The sequence below is a fragment of the Ruditapes philippinarum genome, unplaced genomic scaffold (assembly GCF_026571515.1).
Source record: "Ruditapes philippinarum isolate M1 unplaced genomic scaffold, ASM2657151v2 ctg3095_1_1_1_1, whole genome shotgun sequence".
Classification (NCBI taxonomy): Eukaryota; Metazoa; Mollusca; class Bivalvia; order Venerida; family Veneridae; genus Ruditapes; species Ruditapes philippinarum.
The window spans coordinates 1-20,802 of NW_026858589.1; the positions used below are offsets into that span (position 1 = coordinate 1).

At 31.9% G+C, this 20,802-nt stretch overlaps 1 protein-coding gene across 1 annotated transcript; it reads left to right on the plus strand.

The window, feature by feature from the left end:
- Positions 1-2,436: 2,436 nt before the first annotated feature.
- On the plus strand, positions 2,437-20,067 carry LOC132753669 (uncharacterized). The gene is made up of 19 exons (XM_060744162.1): positions 2,437-2,537; positions 2,707-2,913; positions 3,137-3,241; positions 3,569-3,673; positions 4,535-4,630; positions 5,384-5,488; positions 6,545-6,658; positions 6,899-7,339; positions 7,675-7,815; positions 8,280-8,914; positions 14,096-14,252; positions 14,506-14,712; positions 15,025-15,120; positions 15,831-15,938; positions 17,715-17,828; positions 18,084-18,253; positions 18,315-18,531; positions 19,121-19,261; positions 19,424-20,067. The coding sequence occupies exons 1-19, from the start codon at positions 2,471-2,473 to the stop codon at positions 20,065-20,067; spliced, it is 3,870 nt and encodes a 1,289-aa protein (XP_060600145.1). The 5' UTR covers positions 2,437-2,470.
- The last annotated feature ends 735 nt before the right edge of the window (positions 20,068-20,802 follow it).

The following is a 20,802-nucleotide window of genomic DNA, read 5'->3' on the forward strand; positions in this document are numbered from 1 at the left end:
GGTCTCTACGCTTACAAAGAAAACTCTCTACAACAACGCTATTACGCTTGAAAACTCTAACTATGTAACGATTTAGGTTGTTAAAGTTTAGAGGCGATAAGTCGTATGCTTTTATATAGAAATTACGACACCCAATATGTCAATATAAATGTAAACAGATAATGAAACGAATAGCGGATTGAAGCTTTATGTTCAATAAATTGATATATATATTATATTATTCAAATCTTCTTATCCAACCATAATTTATCAGGCGATAAATTACTTTATGTGCAAAATAATACATTTTGTACGATCAATTTTATGATCACTCACAAAAATCTGGTTGTTATTTCAGAGCCGATGACTCAACAACCTTTTTTATTAGGAATAAATTGTTTACATTATGTTGTCTAAATATGAATCTTTATTTGCTTTACTAGATCTCACACCGAATGAATAGTATGGCGGTTGATTTCTTCCGTTGTGTGTCTTCGCCCAACAAAAGACGTAGGCGAAAACACGAAGACACTATGATATGCTTACTTATCGTGTCTTCGCCTTCGACTTTTGAGGGGCGAAGACATGATTAATTTTAAGCGAAATAACGATAAGACACGACATCTTCTTCTGTAGAATAATCGTCGGTAGAAATCTAAGTATCGGCGCCCTATATTTGTCGTGTCATCCTGTCTTTGCCTCAAAAGGCGAAAAGCGAAAACATGATAATTGGCCAATATATCGTGTCTTCATGTCGACGCCCTAAAAAGTTGCAGACAAAAACCCGATGAGTGAGCATATAATCGTGTCTTCGCCTTTGCATTTGAGGGGCGAAGACACGAAATGGCAGAAATCAGCCGCCATAGAATTGACTCACAACTGACGAGCATACGAGTACATAAAACAGGTCACGGACTAAACGTGAATACATTAACTTTAATAACATTGGTCTAAATGTCAATCAATTAAGGCACAGTTGAGCATATTTTCATTAACTTCTGGTTTGATGCCATTTTCGAGTTTAGCTATGAATTTCTAATCGACAAAGTGGATAATAAGTTTCAGCAAGATCGTATATATCATATATTTCTGGAATAGTGTAAACACCATTATTGACATCATCCGTGGATTTATTTATTTTTTTAGTTAACAAAATATTGAAACTTTCAGATTGAACACCCCCTTATAATAAACTGCATGTTGACAAAATTTTAATTTACGATTTAGACTGCATACCTTTTTTTCTTATCTCATTACACTTGTCAAATTGAATAACGAATGTTTTGCTTTAAATCTTAACCCTATATATAATATTTCGACTGCAAATCAGTGCGAGTAAAGATCTATACTAAGTAAAGATATTTCCGACATTTAAAAACGATGAGCGAGGTCTTCATTTTTGTATAAAACTTACTTAAATATTTCTATAAATTTATAAATTACAAAAATTCAAATGGATTTAAGAATTAGGCTTCTTTTGGTCATCAAAGTGTATTTTTGTTTTCATTTGACAACTTACGCAAATGGTGAGTAGATATGTTTGCAGGTATTGACAAATTATTTTTTAATTCATGTAAATATGCTTAAGGATTCTATTAAGGATATTTGTGAAAGTAGAACATTCGACAAGGTTGATTGCTTAACGATGTATCAATTTCAGGTTTGTAAAATGCACTAATTACAAAGTTACTTATTCAAACTTTACCTTTATTTTGGTTTGCCTTTATTTGATTAAATACTAAAATGTATTATTCTTTCAGAGAATGAACTTTATACATTTTAATATGAAGATTGCACATATGCACATACACATATGCATAACATTCGTTATTGTTATCAAATAGGTATAAATACAGGCTATAAAATTATTGAAGATGAAAACTTTGCAAATAAGGTCTGTCACCGACACTATGTTTTATATCATTGTCTTCCAGAATTATGTACGGATGCAAATCAGGCCGACATCATATTTTTACTTGATGGTTCTGGAAGTGTAGGATATAACGGATTTGTCAAAGCCCTGGATTGTGTGACAAGACTTGTTGACGTTTTCTCTATAGGACCTCAAGCTACACAAGTAGCACTTGTTATTTTCAGTAGTGTTATTAGTATTCAATTCAATTTGAATACACACTCTACATCGACACAGTTAAAACAAGCAATTTTAAATACACCGTAAATATTTCATATATATTATATTGAAATGAAATAACGCTTCCCGCTGCTTTATATAAAGTTTCCAAAAAGTTTTATTGAAATACAAAAGGTTTTATCTTTAACCTTTCATAAGTTGGATTCAAAATGCTGTATGTAAACATAACCCTTTCTATCATCAATGAATTAGATATTGATTTGCAAGTTTACAATTGTAAACGTTTCCCATTCAGAGGTTCTAAAAATTAATTAATGTAACTTGTATCTAACATGTTTCTACTTTAGGTTTCCAAGGGGAGGAGAGGATATACCAGCTGCCCTAAATGTGGCAAAACAAATGTTTGAGAATACAACAACTGGCCGGAGACAGGATGTCACTGGGTTACTTATTCTTATGACAGATGGTGATTATTTTGCTCTTGTCCGTATTCAAAACTTCAATAAAACTGCAATTGTTTTTTTTATTATTTGTTTGATGTTTGCGTCGTTTTGCTTATGTCGATGATTGACACAGTCGTTAAATAATATCTAAAATGAAATATGTAAGTTATTGATATTTTGTTTTCTATCTAGGGCAAACGCCTGATTTTGCTGCAAGTATCGAGGCTGCAAAAGGTTTAAAGGACAAACAGATAATAATCTATACAGCTGGCGTCGGGTATGGCGTTAACATTCAAGAATTACAGGGTATTGCATCTAATATATCGTATTACTTCAGCACCGATGATTATGATTCACTAAATAAACTCACGGGACCGATCACTCAGTCAGCATGTAAAGGTAAACTTATTTACATATTTTATTTCCCTTGAACTTTAAATACCTGTAGGGGCTAGTTGATAAAAAACTGATTTGTTCTCTAAAACTAATCACGCGTAGCTTAGTAATAGTGTCTTACATGCTAAAAGTTATCGAATTAACGTTTAACATCAATTACTTCTTTTGTTATGTTATCGAACTATCTTCATACATTATCGAACTCTTAAATTTTTCATAAACACAGATATCAATGGGTGCATATGTTACAATGGTGGGACCTGTACATCAGAATACCTAGTAAATAAATGTATATGTACAGGAGCATATACAGGATCTTATTGCGAAACTCGTGAGTATAACAATTACATTACATAATTATGAATGTTAATGACAAATTCAAAAACCTTATGAATTTACTTTTAAATCCCCTCTATTGATTGCGGTTGGATTATTATAATAACAGTTTATTTATTATTTAGAATAAGAAGTCTTGCATGTATTGAAACGCAGACGTGTGTTGTATAAAATGATCGTTTAGTAAGATAAGAGAAACAATAGGCCAAAATATTGTTTTCCAAAAACATTTCAAAGCACGTAGTTTAGTTAGAAAGTTTGTCTTTAACTGATTATCTGATTTATTGAACATATTTTTACCATCCGCTGTTTCAAATTTCAGCAATATGTGACACAAACGTGTGTAAAAACGGCCACTGTAGCGTTACTGGCGACAATTGGTTTTGTACATGTGAGTCTGGTTACGTCGGAACAGTATGTGATGCTAGTATGTAATTTAGAATTCAAACTCACACATTTTTCCAGATATTTAACATGTTCTTGATTTTATTAGATGCTAGAAGATAAAAAATCATAAATTATGACTTTTTCCTAATTGTTCTTCGTAATAATCTTTAAAATCGAAATAATGATCACACGCTTTTTGAGATTAATTTAATATATTTCATTTTTCAGATTAATTTTATGTATTACCTTTTTTGAGCAGATGATTGAACACATTTTAGACATTGATATTAAAAGGGCATGAACACATTCATTATATTTCAAGAAGTTCAATCAAATAACAATTTAGCCATTTTATGTGTATTTTTTCTATGTCATTTCCATGTATATGGGTTATAATTACTATATAATATAAAATAATTGGGTAACAACTACCATCGACATTTTATAACGGTTTCAATCATCATGGCCACAACATAACACGAGAATGCCGGGTCTGTCTTTTCCTGCCCTTAAAAGAGTTTAACTTTCAAACTTTAAGCCAATTTCATTTTTTAGTTTTAACTTTCCTTACAATTCACAAAGATGAATAATCATCCACTTATACTCATGAAATGTGAAAGTTTTAACACTCACAATCTTCGAGCTAAGTGCTACCGCGAGACACATGTTTTCGTGTTTTATATGAAGAACGGACATTATAGCTGTATTATCAATATAAAGTTATTGTAAATTTCTAAAATATAATTGAGGTCATATTTATTGACTGTCATATCAGTGCGTCACGATCAGAAGCAACATTGTTCTTAAATATTCTTATTTCTGAATGCATGCCATGTAATCAATGAAGGCGGTAATGAGATTGTCTCTGTTTTATATCATGTTTTATTTCATGTAAATAAAGAATGCGAATGCTATAATGGCGCTACTTGTACAGCAACAAATCCTGGATATAAATGTGACTGTCCAGTAATATATACAGGATTTCATTGCGAGACATGTAAGTACAATCATGTTTGTCATTAACGAAGGTGTGTACTTAATAATAAATACACCTATGCTCGACTGTCCAAGCAATTGGACTTTCCACTTTTCTCATTTTCTCATTTTGACTTAACTTCCTGGGAAAATGAGATAAAATAAAATTCATAAGTCTTGACACTTACAGATGATTGTCTTTTATTTACAATATACAAATAATATCTACGGACAATTGGTGTTTTTTTTTGTTTTTTTGTTGTTGTTTTATTTCCGATTTATACACCGAATTTTAAATGGTCGATCAACTTACCAGCTTTTCGAATAATTAACCTAAATAACATTGTTTTTAGCAAGTTATCGTTTATAGATTTCACATGATTTCTGATTCTTCGGCTAGAGACAAATTAGACACTGCGATCTATTGTGGCAGTCTTTACGACTTGCCCGAGGAGCAAACCAGCGACCCCTGGATTACTCATCCGATGCCCTCCCTATTGAGCTTAACGGGCGGACTATAATAGACTTGATTCAGTTTTTAAAGTCTGTCAGGCACCGCTTTAGGACCGCTTCTAATGATGTCGCATAAGGAAATATGTGTATGCGTACAAACCGTTACTAAGGTACTCATAAATAGAAATGGTTGGGATATCCTTCCCACTCATGGCGTAAACGATGGGACCTTGACACCAACCAAGGAAGCTATCATGTAACAATAGAATAAATAATGATTACTTCCATGTCTTGTTTAAAATGATTGACATGAATATTACAGCAATATGTGATACAGCACCCTGCGAACATGGTGATTGCAGCATCACCGGTGACAACTGGCTGTGTACTTGTATACCTGGATACACTGGAAGAACCTGTGAATTTAGTATGTTTTTAGAATTAAATTGATTTGTGGTCCTTATATTGACAAGTGTAAGGGCATTTAATGAGGTTGACTAATGAATTAAAAACGAAGGAAGAATGCGTTACATTACTTACTAACTTGCTAACATACCTAATTATCTAACAAAATGGACTTATTTTAAACAAATCACAAAATGCATTAACGGACGCCACGTGTATTGATATTATCAACATAGCATAGCTTGATAAAAACAAATTGGCTATTTGTCTATATGTTACTTTTACTTCTGTTAAGTTAATTGTTTTGATCCTTACCATCATTTTTTCTATCAATCATTTTAAAAACAAATGTTTAAAGTACCAGAACTTTCAAATTTTAAATTGTGAAATTAAATCAGTCACTGAATGAATAGTAAACCTTTTAGCCTACCGCGGCTTTGTCAGAAGGTTATGGGTGTTTATCTTGAGAAAGGTATAATAAATTTTCATTATCGGATTCCGCAGTCATCTCTGTATTAACATGACACAATCTCTACGTTTGGAATATAAATAATGAAAACGACAGTAGAAGATGTGTGAAATATAAAAAGGATGTTTTAAATTAACAACTTTTTTCAATATGACTACATCATATTTTTTTTTGCTTTTCTTTTCTTTTCTATTTTTAAAATCTGGAAATAGCGTTTAATATAAAAACAGAGGTTACACAACCTAACCATTCATGTAAACAATTTTGTTTTACAAATCATTGTCAAATCAATCAAAATTGATCCATTGATATTGGTTATCAACAAATAAAAAACTGTTAAAAGTCTGATAGCTGCTTGGAGTGAGATATAAAAACATATGCATAATCCACAATCATTTAATATATTGTACGTGCATGAATGTGTGGATGCATAGTTTTCGACATTTTAAGTAAGTGCTTTCCATAAAGAGGTATACATATTTACTACAATTTCAATAACTAAAATTATCTTTTACAATGGGGTCTGGAATGATGTCTAGAAAACCATTTATGAATCATATAACATCATTTTATTTTACGTAGTTAATTTATTATCTTGCTTGTTTAAAGATATTGATGAATGCGAGAGTTCACCTTGCCAGAATGGAGCCACATGTCGTGATTGGGTTAATGCTTTCTCGTGTGATTGTCCACCTAGATATTACGGCATTTACTGTGAAACAGGTATAACAAATGTCCATCGTGTGCAATTTGTATATGAAGAACATAATATATTAAACAATATTTCACAAATTTTATCCATAGCACATGCATATGTGATTGTTAAAATTAAATCACTTTGCCAAGATAAATTTTGTAAAAAAAGTATAATAGCGAACAAAATAATAATTACTTCTGCCACTGTTTATTAACAAAAGATATTTGCTAAATTTAACAAAAAGATCTTTTTACGTATACTTTAAGGCATATGCCAGCCTTCAGTAGCTGATCTTGTCTTTGTGCTCGACTCGTCGGCAAGCCAGACAAAAGAAGAATTTGGAAAACAATTAGAATTTATCAATAAGTTTATTGACAGAATTGTCATTGGAGAGAGAAATCTACAAGTGGCTGTTGTCACATATTCTTTTGAAGCAGTAACCGAGATTTCATTAGGACAATATACTGATAATATCACATTAAAAGATGCGATACGACAAATTAAATACAGACCAGGAGCAACGTTTACAAACAAAGGGCTTGAAAAAGCAAAAGAGGTTTTTGACAGTACTTCAAGATTTAGACCATTTGGTCATTTCGCAAAACGATACGCTTTTGTCTTGACCGATGGTATGTCCACCAATAGAAGGGCTACTGCTGAAGCGGCTCGAAGATTGAAAACGACAGTAACCCACGTTTTAGCTATCGGTATACAAATAAGATCTCAAATTGAAAATCATATATGCAATAGGCCATGATTTAAAACGTTCACGAAATTTTCTGTATTATAACATGATTAGTGTTTAACATTTACAAGTACAGTAAAAACATATTGCAAATAAATGTAAGCACAACCATTTGTACTATAAACATGCAATACCTTTTTAAGATTTTCAAATGTATTTCTACCACAATTTATGAGTTACCTATCCACACATACGATTGTTAAAGCTGTCAGTTGTTAAGCTGATTAAATTGTTTTAGACGCAATGTTAAGATGTCTTTCATAGCAATGGTGCCATATCTTAAATTATATCCTTCAGGAATAGGCAAAGAAGTATCTCATCAAGAACTTATAAATATAGCAACGACGGAAAATACTGGGCGTAAGTTTGTTTATTCTGTGCAAAACTTTGATGCATTGTACACCGTGATAAAAGAACTGGTCCACCTAACATGTGAAGGTAAGTAAAACCACTTAAATATCAATGTATAGAAGATATTAAATTAGTGTAGATTCAATACAGAATTTATTGCACGAGTTGAATAAAATTACATTATGTTAGTCTCTGGCGAGCTGGATATTTCTTTATTAAACGAGTTCAAACAATTCAGTAATAAATATAATATTCAATTTTTCTAATACCTAAAATAAATACTATTAAAAGTGAAAAAGAATCAGTATTCATTGAATTGCCAATAGTATAACGCTAACATTTAACGCCTCTCTACGCTATGTATTGTATAACGCAAATGACATCACGTCAAAATATATGCAGGACCGTGCAATACTCGCAAAAGCAGCACAGGTATATGATAAATGAACATTTTGGGGAGGAGATTACAATTGATATATTTTTATTGAACTTCTATAAAACATTTATCTTATTTTATCAATAAATCACTTGATTCCAAATATATTTTTCAGAATGCTCATGGAAGACATCTTCGGACATTGTTTTCTTATTAGACATGTCCGCCAAAATGTCGGCTAATGATTTCCAAACTGGTTTAAATGCAATAACATATCTTACTGACAAGACATCACAAATGGAAACTGAAAATAACACCGTGAGAATTGCTTTAGTAACATACGGTGTGGAAGCCGACGCTCAGTTATACAGAGGTTTAAATGATGAAGAAACAAAACAAGTTTTCCTATTCTCTATTCAAAAGCTTGTACAGTCCGATGGATATTGTCTGTCGCAATCAAATTCGTGTAATAAATCAAAGCTGCTTGAAGCCTTAAACTACACTGACAAACATATTTTTAATACAACCAGAGAATCTGGAAGTAGAGAAATAGTTATTGTTTTATCCGATGGTCATGACCACGTCAGTGATGAGATGAGAGCTGTACTGGACAGTATGGTTGAAAAGGGCAGGTCAATATATTCCATCGCTCTAGGGGAACGTGCAGACATAAGTAATCTACAGAATATTGTTGGTGACCCCGCGCTGGTTTTCTCAGTATACGATGATTCAACTATTCAAATATTAGATGCACTAACAACAGAGTTTTTTTTCAACTCTTGTGACCTTTCAAACGACTTTCTTGATAGTGTATAGAAATATATAATATTTTATTTTAACAAATGTGTCTATTTTCCCAGTATGTGGCTTTTGTATGTTTCACGTTCTCTTTTACATATTGAATATGTTATATTCTCTTAGGAAGCTAAATTCAATTAAAGTTTTGAATAATTCATTGTGTAATTAATATGTTGCTTTTGTTTACCCTGCCAAAATTTTCCAGTGCAAATCAATATTCCCGGGGACATTTTTTAAAATTTTTTTTAGTCTTTATCTATTTTTTAAATTTTTCAAAATTTAACGCTAATTTTAAAATTTTGGGGGGGGTTTCTGCTTTATATTATATTTTACCCCGGGGACAATTTCACATTTTATTCTATTTGGGAGTATACATGATTTTTTTTAGGTTGAACCCCCCAAAAACTGCACTTGAATGAAATTAAAGTATTTTATTGATAATTTCCAAAATTTAAAAGTTTTTTTGAAACCAAAAACACCCATATAGATAAACATATTGGTAAAAAATTTGATTGCAAACCCGGAAAGAAAAGGTAAAAAAATCATGAAACCAAAAAATTTTAGGTCTTAATTTTAAACTTTATTGGGTTTTTCATCGGGAGACTATGTTTTACTTAAGATTAGAGATATATATAACCATAAATCAGTTCAAACGAGTACCAAATGGTAGCTCGTTATGCATTTTTCTTCCTGAACATAAAGAGATTATTGTAAATTAATATTTAATGAATAACCATTTACTGTATTTATGATGTACCATGTACAAGTCTTTGGCAGCTATAAAAAGTTACCCCGTACTTCACTTAAGTGTTGTTATATTTTTGTGGTTTTCGGGATCATTGATTCCAACCCTTTTAAGTGTTGAAATTTGATTACCGCTCGTTTGAAAAAATGACTTCCGCTGAAGTCGGTATTAGGGGCGTGAGGGATGTTGCACTTTTTGCGTTATAACTCATGTTCAGACTCAATTAAATCGAGTCTGCAATTTTCATGTAATTTTGTTGAATTCCGAAGGATCAAATTTTTTCCAGATTTGAATAAATTTTCTGTTCTGTTCTATTTATATCAGTTTGTAAGTAAGCTGTGTTTTGTTTAATGTTTGATATTTTAAATTCAGTTTTAATAAGTTCAATCTAGGGGCACTTGTTACATTTTACTTCCTGCTGAAATCGCTGGCAAATGTTTTTACTACTTGTACATGGTGGTTGTTTTGAGCAAATTTGTATAGTGAATAATATCATTTACAAATACTAAAATTCTATCGCACAATTTATATTACTATAGAATAAATTAATGTCATTTTTATCATGAATGATTTTTTTAAACAATTTAAAGTTATATGTCCTTAGTAACGAAATAACCTGGGTTCGTACAACTTAGAACTCAACGCAAGAGAGGTGGGGGCGTCATGACGAAAAGTTGGCCCTCGACCGCAAACACCTGCTCTCCGCTGAGTGTTCGAGCTCGCCCAGAATAAGAAATAAGAGGTGATTGATTTAACATTACCTTAGTAGTCTTGATTCTTTTATGAAATAAGAAAAAGTTTACCTTTAAAATTGCATTTCAATGCATTACAATCAAGTCTTTTAACACATTAACGGTTGATTCTTAATGCATTTCAATGTTACACGATAATGGATTATGTATTGTTTAATGATTATCTCTCGTGTTCTGCTTGTGCCTGTCGGATTTTTTGTTTTGGTTTTCAGGCTTCCGGCTGTCTTGTTTGTGTGTGTTGGGGTTGGCGTCAATAAGTGCCGCCTTTGTTGATTTGTTTTACTATATTTTATGTTCGATGCTTTCTCCGTACATTGAATCGCATTAGTTTGTCTTATGGGTTTTGTTTTTTTTCAAACTCGACTGGATATACTTTTTATCTTATAGTTTAAGACATACCAATTGAATACTTGATTGTATCACTTAGAGACAGGAAATTGATTTTTGTTAACTGTAGCTTAAAAATAAAATTTAGTTTTCGGAATTAGACATCAATGATTTACCAATTTAAATAATTGGCCATTCTAAACTGTGAAATATACATGGTAGTATTGTAAAAATTTATATTTATTTAGAATCAAAAATATATTAGTTACCAAAAAATGATGATTTGACGATTTATATCCGTATCTAAGAAATTCCCAGATTACATTTTATGTTTACACTACCAAACTTATACAAAGAATGTGTTGCTAATTATACCCTTGCCTCCCTTATATCATAATATCATAAGCAGATGTATTAGATATAGAATGCTGTTTTTAAATGAAATCACAATCATACCCTTTTAACTTAAAATTGAACGACAGCTATGTATTTATTTTGTCGCTTTCAGTGACCCGTACCTTTCAATTCAACGAATTATAATATTGCATTCTTACTGGGCTTCAATGGGAAGTATAAGTGCTCAGAGCGTTTATTTTTCTCTATTAATTTCACTATGGGATTTAAGTTCTATATTTTGATATTCGTATATATTTGTGCGTGTTTCAGATTTAAAACTTTCGCACAGGGTAAGTAGAGTCATTTTGTCTTTGATGCTTTGTTAAATGTTTGTTATATTTATAGAGAGGTAAAGTACACGCTTTTAAAATAGATTGAAACAGAATCTCTAAAGAACCTCAAAAAGGTGAAATTGAAAATGTTGCAGGTTAGGTTTGATTACTCCCTGTTCATGGGAGATACTGGAACATGCAAACTACCGTCAATTCCCCTCTTCAGCAGAATGTAACATTTAATTATGAAAATGGTGAAAATTTGAAACATCCGCAAATGTGTTCATACGGCGGATATCATAGAACCTTCAATGAGACACGTTCGTACTATTCCATGAAAAGGGGCGTATGATCCGCGACTAAATAAATGCATGTGCCCTAAATGGGAAATCATTTGGCGGAAATAAGTAAATAGAGAAATTAAGAATCCCTAAAATTGTCCAAAACAACAAATCTTAAGCAAAATTTGATAGAATTTGAAGAAGAGACTCAATCAACCAAAACCTGTAATATGTTCAATTTTACCGTTTTAAGAGATTTCTTTTAAAATGATAACAAAGCTAGGAAAATTGTTTTAAAATGGTGTTATCGATAAATATTTATGTTAACGACTTTTCAAAAAAGCAAACGACTTTTTATTTTATTTTTGGAAACGGCAAAGTGCTGGTAATTCGATCTTGTATCTTATATATTTTTCAATTCACCCGGTCTTTGTTTTGTTAAATTTATCGGAGCGTATTAACACAATAATGAATAACAAGTCGTAATAAAGAAGCAGTGGATAGGAACGAAATTGGCTGACCCAAATTTTGCTATTGATATAAGACGTTAACAAATTAAACCCTTTCATTCTTTGGTCAAAATCTCGGGCCATACCTTATCTTTGAAGGATGTGCCACCATATACAGTAAACTGCACTTATAGCGATCACGGTTATAGCGAACTTCCGGTTATAGGGAACAACATATTTTTGCCCGAATTTTGCCCTTCTTTATTTAATAATAAAATATATGGGTATAGCGAACACGGTTTAAGGATTATCGCGTATAAGGAACTCATTTCTTAGTCCCAATTTAGTTAATGTACAGAAAATTACATTTTATAACGACTCCAGAATATTGCTATTTGTAAATAGATCCGCATTTTAACTTTCGTTTCTTCGCACGGATTAAACTCGGGCGAATGTATCGTTTATCGTTTATATACTTCAATACATATATTCAAATGAATTTGTATATGTTTTCTATTTAGGATATTTTTAGCATGAGCTCTTTTCACCAGATAAACGGTTATTTATTTATTTCTTCAATAGTTTGCTCGAGTAAATAATTATAATAATTTATATCGGTTTCAACATAATCATGCATGCTTGCAAGCATGATCAATTGCAAACTGCAAAGTACGCTTGATTTAAATGAAAGAATCTTATCTTACATTAGTTTAAAAGTCACCAAAAGTAAAATTATAATAGAAGATACTCAATTAAAAGGAAAGAAAATCGAAAAATCTTGTTTTATTTTATTCTTTCTTCATGGAAAGAAAACGAAAAGAGTTTAGAATTTTTATGTGAAATTGAGATAGGGAGTAAAACTAAAACTGAAATAGCAATGGTTTTCAAATTCCAAAAAGTACGCTCTCGGGTATTGTGTCTAAAATATAAATAAATGATAATATTTCTATTTCTTAATCAAATGCTCTTCAAAAATGGCGGACAATGGTAAACAATCAGTTCGTTATATGTAATCTGTTCGCTATAAAAACTCTGATACAAGGAACTAATTCGCTATAAGGAACAGGTTTTGAATGTCCCAGTGAGTTCGTTATAAGCGGAGTTTTACTGTATGTCTTCTGCTTTTTGTTTGTTTTAGAGTGTCACAACGCAAGGCAAGCAGACATCATATTTGCTCTTGATGGTTCTGGAAGTGTTGGTGCCTCACAGTTTACTTACTCTCTGAACTTGTGTCCCGACTTGTTGACGTTTTCCCTATGTCCTTCGCCACACAAGTTGCACGATTATTTTAACAATGCTTTTGGAAAGATTTGACTTAATACATACCAGAGCGTTCCAGAATTGAAAGAGGGCGTTTAGACCAGTTAATATGAAACCATTTATTCAATTTATACATATACCGATGGTCTGTTAGTACATATAAGCTACAAGTATTTTCTTAATGTAAACAAAAGCGACTCGTAATAAATATGAACATTATAATTTAATTAAAGTCTACACTTTAGTTTTGAAGATAAGTAAATGAATAAATAAAGTTGATAAGAACATTTGGAGAACAAATACTGTTTGTCAAAGAACGACATGAAAATGTCACTCGGAGGTTCCATGATTTCGCCGTATTAACACATTTATTGTTGTTTCAAAGTTCTATTATAAAACTCATTTTGATGTTTATATACTGAAGTTTGATTAAGAAAGTGCTGCTAGACTTAATGGTAGTTTTATAAAGCCGTTGATGACCAGGTCGTCCGTACGTCAATTACAAAATTCCGTGTCCGCTATTTAACTTTTGAACCTATAGAAAGAAATTAAAAAAATTGGCGGACATATTGCTTATGATAAGACAATTAGCAGAACACAGGTTTGGCTTACCTGCGATCAAAATTGGTCCCACCCGGGGATTACTTGATATACATAGACTTATATAGGGGACCACATTTACGTTTCATTGTGTTAAACTACGATGGCTAGAGATTAGATATTTCCGTTGCTCTTGGTATTTTTTTCAGGTATCCAAATGGAGGTACAAATATTCAAACCGCCTTTGACACTGCAGCTCAAATGTTTCAGATTTCAAGTCCAGGCCGCAGAGGAAGTGTCACTGGGATATTTATTCTTATGACAGATGGTAAACGGATTTCCGTTTCTCCTTCATTTTTATATCTTTATTTATTACATAGAATTTATTCATATGTTTTATAGACACATCCTATTTATCCAGAAAGTTCTTTGTCAAAACGAAAAAAACAACACGATGTCTTTATTTTGAGTAGTTAAAACTCGATTGTGTTTTTTTTTTAATTTTCATGTTTATTGGATCCTTCCGATGTAAGTATGAATGTCCCTTAATGACATTGCACGTAAAACACATTATATTCAAGGACATTCAAGTAATATACAGGAGAGTATTGATGCTGCACTAAGGCTTAAGAACATGGGCATAACCATCTATACAGCTGGTGTTGGGTCAGGTGTTAACGTTGAAGAATTACAAAGGGCGGCAACATATCCATCGTACTATTTCAACACGGCCAGCTATACTTCACTTCAATATCTAGAGGGACCGATCACAATGTCAGCATGCGAAGGTGAGCCCTTTGTTGTTGTCATGTACTGACATCAAGCAGCAAAATTATTCCTGTAAGACAATGATAATTTATTTTATGCTGATCGAAAGATATCTATTCTGATCGTCAAATCGGAGTAACATTAGTAACGTAACGCTTTTAAAGCTTTTAGGTTGAATAAAAGTATACATTTTCTACTAGTATGTCATACTTCTTGTGATTCAGTACATTTTTTTCCACATACTTTCCATTACATGTGTCGATAATTCTTTAAAAGTAAAAAGCATTGAATTAATAGTGAGTCTGCTTGTCTTTCAAATTACTTGCAAATAGATCTTGACGGATGTGTCTGTTATAATGGCGGTTCATGCACAGCTGGGTACAAGTGTGAGTGTCCTGCTATATACACAGGGTATTACTGCATGACACGTGAGTACAGTCTTTGTCTAAATGTCCCATTGATAACACATAAATTAAATATGAAAGAATAAGAATCCGTAACGAAAGTCCAAAACGGCAAAATTGAAAATGTTGCAGGCTCTGTTTGATTGAACATGTTCATGGACGCCACTTTCAAGTGCAAACTACTGTCCACACCTTCTAGAACGGACATAAAGGTCCTGTATGTTGTAATTAAGACGATTTAAGTGACTTTAACAAGATTTAAGTGATTTTATATATGTATATAATTATTCTTCTAAAACAATTTCCAAGCATCAAAGAATGAGTTAAATATGTAAAGCAAATGTTTATTTACATTACATATAATTAAACGTTATAGTGAAATTATTCATTTCTTTATTGTAAAAACTGGCTAAGACTTTATCGAAAATAAATTTCTAATTACCTCTCTTTATTTACACGAAATGTTAAATTCATAATATCTTTACAAATAATGCCTTTTGAAACATTCAAACATTCAAAACTTCCTATTTACTACACATATTTCATAACAATGTTGACAACCTACGACTTATATAATTTTCATGGTACAATTTGATTGTAAGTGGTAAAATGGACATTGAAAAGCTGAAATTTAGTAAAACAATATTCTGCTTCAGAAATTTGTTTTGAACGAGACGTGGATCTGTTTTCTTCATGTGCATGTTTTGTTTTTATTTTGCTTGTCTTTATTTCAGCAATATGTGAGACGTCTCCGTGCATGAACGGTGGAGTATGTATGGTTTCTAGCGGCAATTGGTTCTGTATTTGTCAGCCTGGATACACAGGGTCAACGTGTGACACTGGTATGTGCTTAAGAATAAAATAAGCATTAGTTCTAAATGATGAACATTACAGCGATGTGTGATGCATCATTTTGTGTAAATGGTAATTGCATGGTTACCGCTGAACACTGGTTGTGTACTTGTACTCCTTGCATGTACATACGACAGAATGTGTTTTCAAACTAGAGATCTTTATGTTCTAAAAGGCGTTTTGTACACATTTTTAAGGATTGGTAATGAGTAAATATTTTTAAATATTTTTTTTTTACTTAAAGCCTTGCCAAATCTTTAATTTTATTTAGAAAATGAACTGAAAGACAGGAACAGAAATGTTAATGAATTATCATGGACGTTTGTATTATGACCAAGGATAACATAAAAAAAATATATCAAAAATGTCAGCCAATAGTTCAAGCAAAGCTTTGTAGGACTTATTTATAAATTATCTGTTTTTGAAATGACAAGATATATAAAAAATATCTTTAAATTATGTAACAGCGACAAAACATTTCTCTTGCAGAAAGGACTAAATATCATTGTTCAAATACATTTATAGAACCAGTGGGGGTAAAAGATGTATTGTTGATGTACTTAACACAACCATGTGTTTACTGATTATAAAGAAATATGATTTAAAAGTCCTGGATAGATAGTAAAATGAGTCTTAAGATACAATTTAGGACGTTTTGAATCATTAACTTGTTGGCAATAATAACAGTTCTACTTCTTCTTCTTCTTCTTCTACAATAATGGCTACGTTCATTTATGATACAATATGGATTAAAAGGAAAATTGTGCTACCCAAGCTACTCAATCCAACAACAGTTATAAAAAAGTGCAAATAAATTACACCTTACGCCCTTACGACCTAAATATTTACTGACAAAACTGTTGTAGTGATTTAGTGTTTTGTATGAAGTCAAAATTCTACTTTGTTTACACTTTTGCTACTTTTATGACGAGTAAGTTAACATTCAGCGCAGCTAATTGCGGGTAAAAAGCAACTAACATGCTCTAAAACAATTATATTTTTTTCTTAATAAGGAAATTCTATTTGTTTTTGAGGCATCACGTGCCCTTTATTATCTTTTTCACACTATATATTAGTTTCAACAAGTTTCACTCCATAAAGAGATTTGAAGTGTGGTTTCCATGCTTTAAATTAAACATAACACATCTGTTTGTGCAATGTAAATAATGAGCGAGGCAAGCAATAGCAGATTTAGAGGAAGTGAAAAAAATGGGTAAATTAATTTGTTTTATATACTCAGTTTGTTTTGAATAGTTATTTTAGGTGGTCGCTGTTATATCTTGAAATGTAAATTAACAGTATTTGGAAATATATCTAACCACATACTTAAACAAACAGGCGCGCTAATATAAAAACATTCAGAAAATATCCTTGAACAAGCAATAAACATTGTACTTTTAGACAGCTAGCATAGTTATTAAATTGTTGCATATATCTGTTATGAAAATGGTAATGCAGGTACATATATTATTGCATTTAATAAATTAATTTTGATAGTTCATTATACATTTATGCAGATTTTTTATTATTATGCACATGTAAAAAAATAATTTTCCTACCTTTCTACCTACCCAACTCTAATTTTAATGGGTCAGGAAGGGTAAACAAACATAATTTTGGCCTAATTTGTTATATAATTTTACTACATTACAAATCATTGACATTTAATTTGTGAATAAATTTTGGACTTTACAATTTAATTAGATACGTTAGGCATTAAAATATCATTTCATTTCAAACTGATTCATTATCTTGTTCGTTTAAAGATATTGATGAATGTCAGAGTTCACCGTGCCAGAATGGAGCCACATGTCGTGATTGGGTTAACTCTTTCTCGTGTGATTGTCCACCTAGATTGTACGGCATTTACTGTGAAACAGGTATAACAAATGTCCATCGTGTGCAGTTTGTATATGAAGATCATTACATTTTATAGAATAATTCACGAATTTGTTCCATAGATAAGACAACACATGCATATGCGATTATTAAATTTAAAGCATCACTTTGTTTCAGTAAATAATAAAAATGATTTAAGATCTAACAAAATTATAATTACTCTCGTAACAGTTTAGAGACAAAACATATTGCTAAATCTAGTAAACAGATCTCATAAAAGTTAAGTATTCTTTCAGGGATATGTCAGCCATCAGTAGCCGATCTTGTATTTGTGCTCGACTCGTCGGCAAGCCAAACAAAAGAAGAATTTGGAAAACAACTAGAATTTATCAATAAGTTTATTGACAGAATTGTCATTGGAGAGAGAAATCTACAAGTGGCTGTTGTCACATATTCTTTTGAAGCAGTAACCGAGATTCATTAGGACATTATTACTGATAAATATCACATTAAAAGATTGCGATCAGACAAATAAAAAAACAGACCAGGGCAACGTTTTACAGGACCAAATGGGCTTGAAAAAAGCAAAAGAGGTTTTTGACAATACTTCAAGGTTGAGACCATTTGGTCATGTCGCAAAACGTTACGCTTTTGTCTTGACCGATGGTATGTCCACTAATAGAAGGGCTACTGCTGAAGCGGCTAGGAATTTGAAAACAACAATAGACCACGTTTTAGCTATCGGTATTTATATAACATTAGAATTGTAAAAAATATGTGACTTTATGCTTTATACATCTCAACAGCAGGTGCCAAGTGCTGTGTGGCACATATTTGCCCGATACTTCATTTAGGTGTTGTCATGTTTTTTTCCTTGCCCTTCGGGATCCTAGATTCTAGCACTCAAGGGTTGAAAATTAAGTACTGCTCAATTTGGTGTGGTGTGTGATGGCTTTTGCACTTTTTCATTATCCATCACGTAAAGAATCGGTCAAACCAAGCCTGCAGTTTTCATGTAATTTTGTTGTGATAAATTCTTCCGAAGTATCACCCATTCTTCAGATCGTTATGCGTTCACGATATTTTGTTGTATTAACTTAGTAGTTTTGATAAATTACAAATAAAGTAAAAGTTTTATTTAAATGTGAGCACAATCATTGACCATGAACATGCAATACATTTTCTTTAGATTTCAAAACTATCTTAACCATAATTCATTAGTTACCTATAAATTCAAAATAATTGTGAAAGAGGCCAAATGTATGCTGAAGTAAACGGTTTTTAATAAGATGTGTTTCACAGTTATGGTGACATTTTCAAATATTTTTTTCAGGAATAGGCAAGGAAGTATCTCATGAGGAATTGATAAATATAGCATCGACGGAATATACTGGACGTAAGTTTGTTTATTCTGTGCAAAACTTTGATGCGTTGTACACCGTTGTGAAAGAACTGGTCCACCTAACATGTGACGGTAAGTAAAATCCACATATATATTAATGTAAATGCTAAATGAACATATTTGGCGTTGTTATATTTCTATTGGTCAAATCTTTTGATTTTCATATTCCAACTTCCATAAAACATTTATTTTAAGTAACCAATAAATCGTTTGACTCCAAACTGTATATTTCAGAATGCTCTTGGATGACATCATCGGACATTGTTTTCTTATTAGACATGTCCGCCAAAATGTCGGCTAATGATTTTCAAACTGGTTTAAACGCAATAACATATCTTACTGACAAGACATCACAAATGGAAACTGAAAAAAACACCGTGAGAATTGCTTTAGTAACATATGGTGTGGAAGCCGATGCTCAGGTTTACAGAGGTTTAAATGATGAAGAAACAAAACAAGACTTCCTATTCTCGATTCAAAGGCTTGTACAGTCCGATGGATATTGTCTATCGGAATCAAATTCATGTGATAAATCAAAGCTGCTTGAAGCCTTAAACTACACTGACAAACATATTTTTAATACAACCAGAGAATCTGGAAGTAGAGAAATAGTTATTGTTTTATCCGATGGTCATGACCACGTCACTGATGAGATGAGAGCTGCACTGGACAGTATGGTTGAAAAGGGCAGGTCAATATATTCCATCGCTTTAGGAGAAGGTGCGGACATAAGTAATCTACAGAATATTGTTGGTGACCCCGCACTGGTTTTCTCAGTCTACGATGATTCAACTATTAAAACATTAGATGCTCTAACTACAGAGTTCTTTTTCAACTCTTGTGAACTTTCAAACGACTTTCTTGGTGGTAATAATTAGAAAGATATGACATCAAAATGTATCTTTGACATAAATCTTGTGTCTTGGAGTTCTTTAAAAAATCATTTAGAAATTTACTTTAGATATATTTGATTAAGCGACGCTTAAATGTAGTTTTGTACTGTGTTATTACATTACATTATAGATAGTAGTTTTTAATCTCTAATTGGCTATGATTGAAATTGCAATGTCTTACCAGCATAATTGTCTTTGTGCTCTTCAAACTTCGATTTATTATGCTTGAACAAGCTGCTTTTGGGTCTAGATTTTTGGCCGGGACATCTATAAACTTGTAACCAACATGTTACAGAAATTGATTTTGTGATTTATATTTGGATTTATGAGTTATTTTGAATTGAAAAAGTATGAAAATAACGAATATTGGAAATATTGGATATACTGTGTAATCATATCAATTGTGTTGGTGAACACCAAATCACCTGAAGTCATGGCTAATCCATGTACAATGACAGTGAGACAGTACAATTGAAAAATTATGGTATTTTGAAATATAGAGGTAAACGAGCTGGCCAGCCAAGGATTATACATAACGGTGGTGTTCATTTGGCAAACTTAGTTCAAATTAAACTTGATCACACATACATACAAAATGTCCATAGACAGAGAAAAATGAAACGTGCCACAGTTAATACAAGATCTATACGGAATAAATCAGCAGATCTTCTCCAGCATATTCTTCAAGAGAATATTGACTTTTGTTTAATAACGGAAACT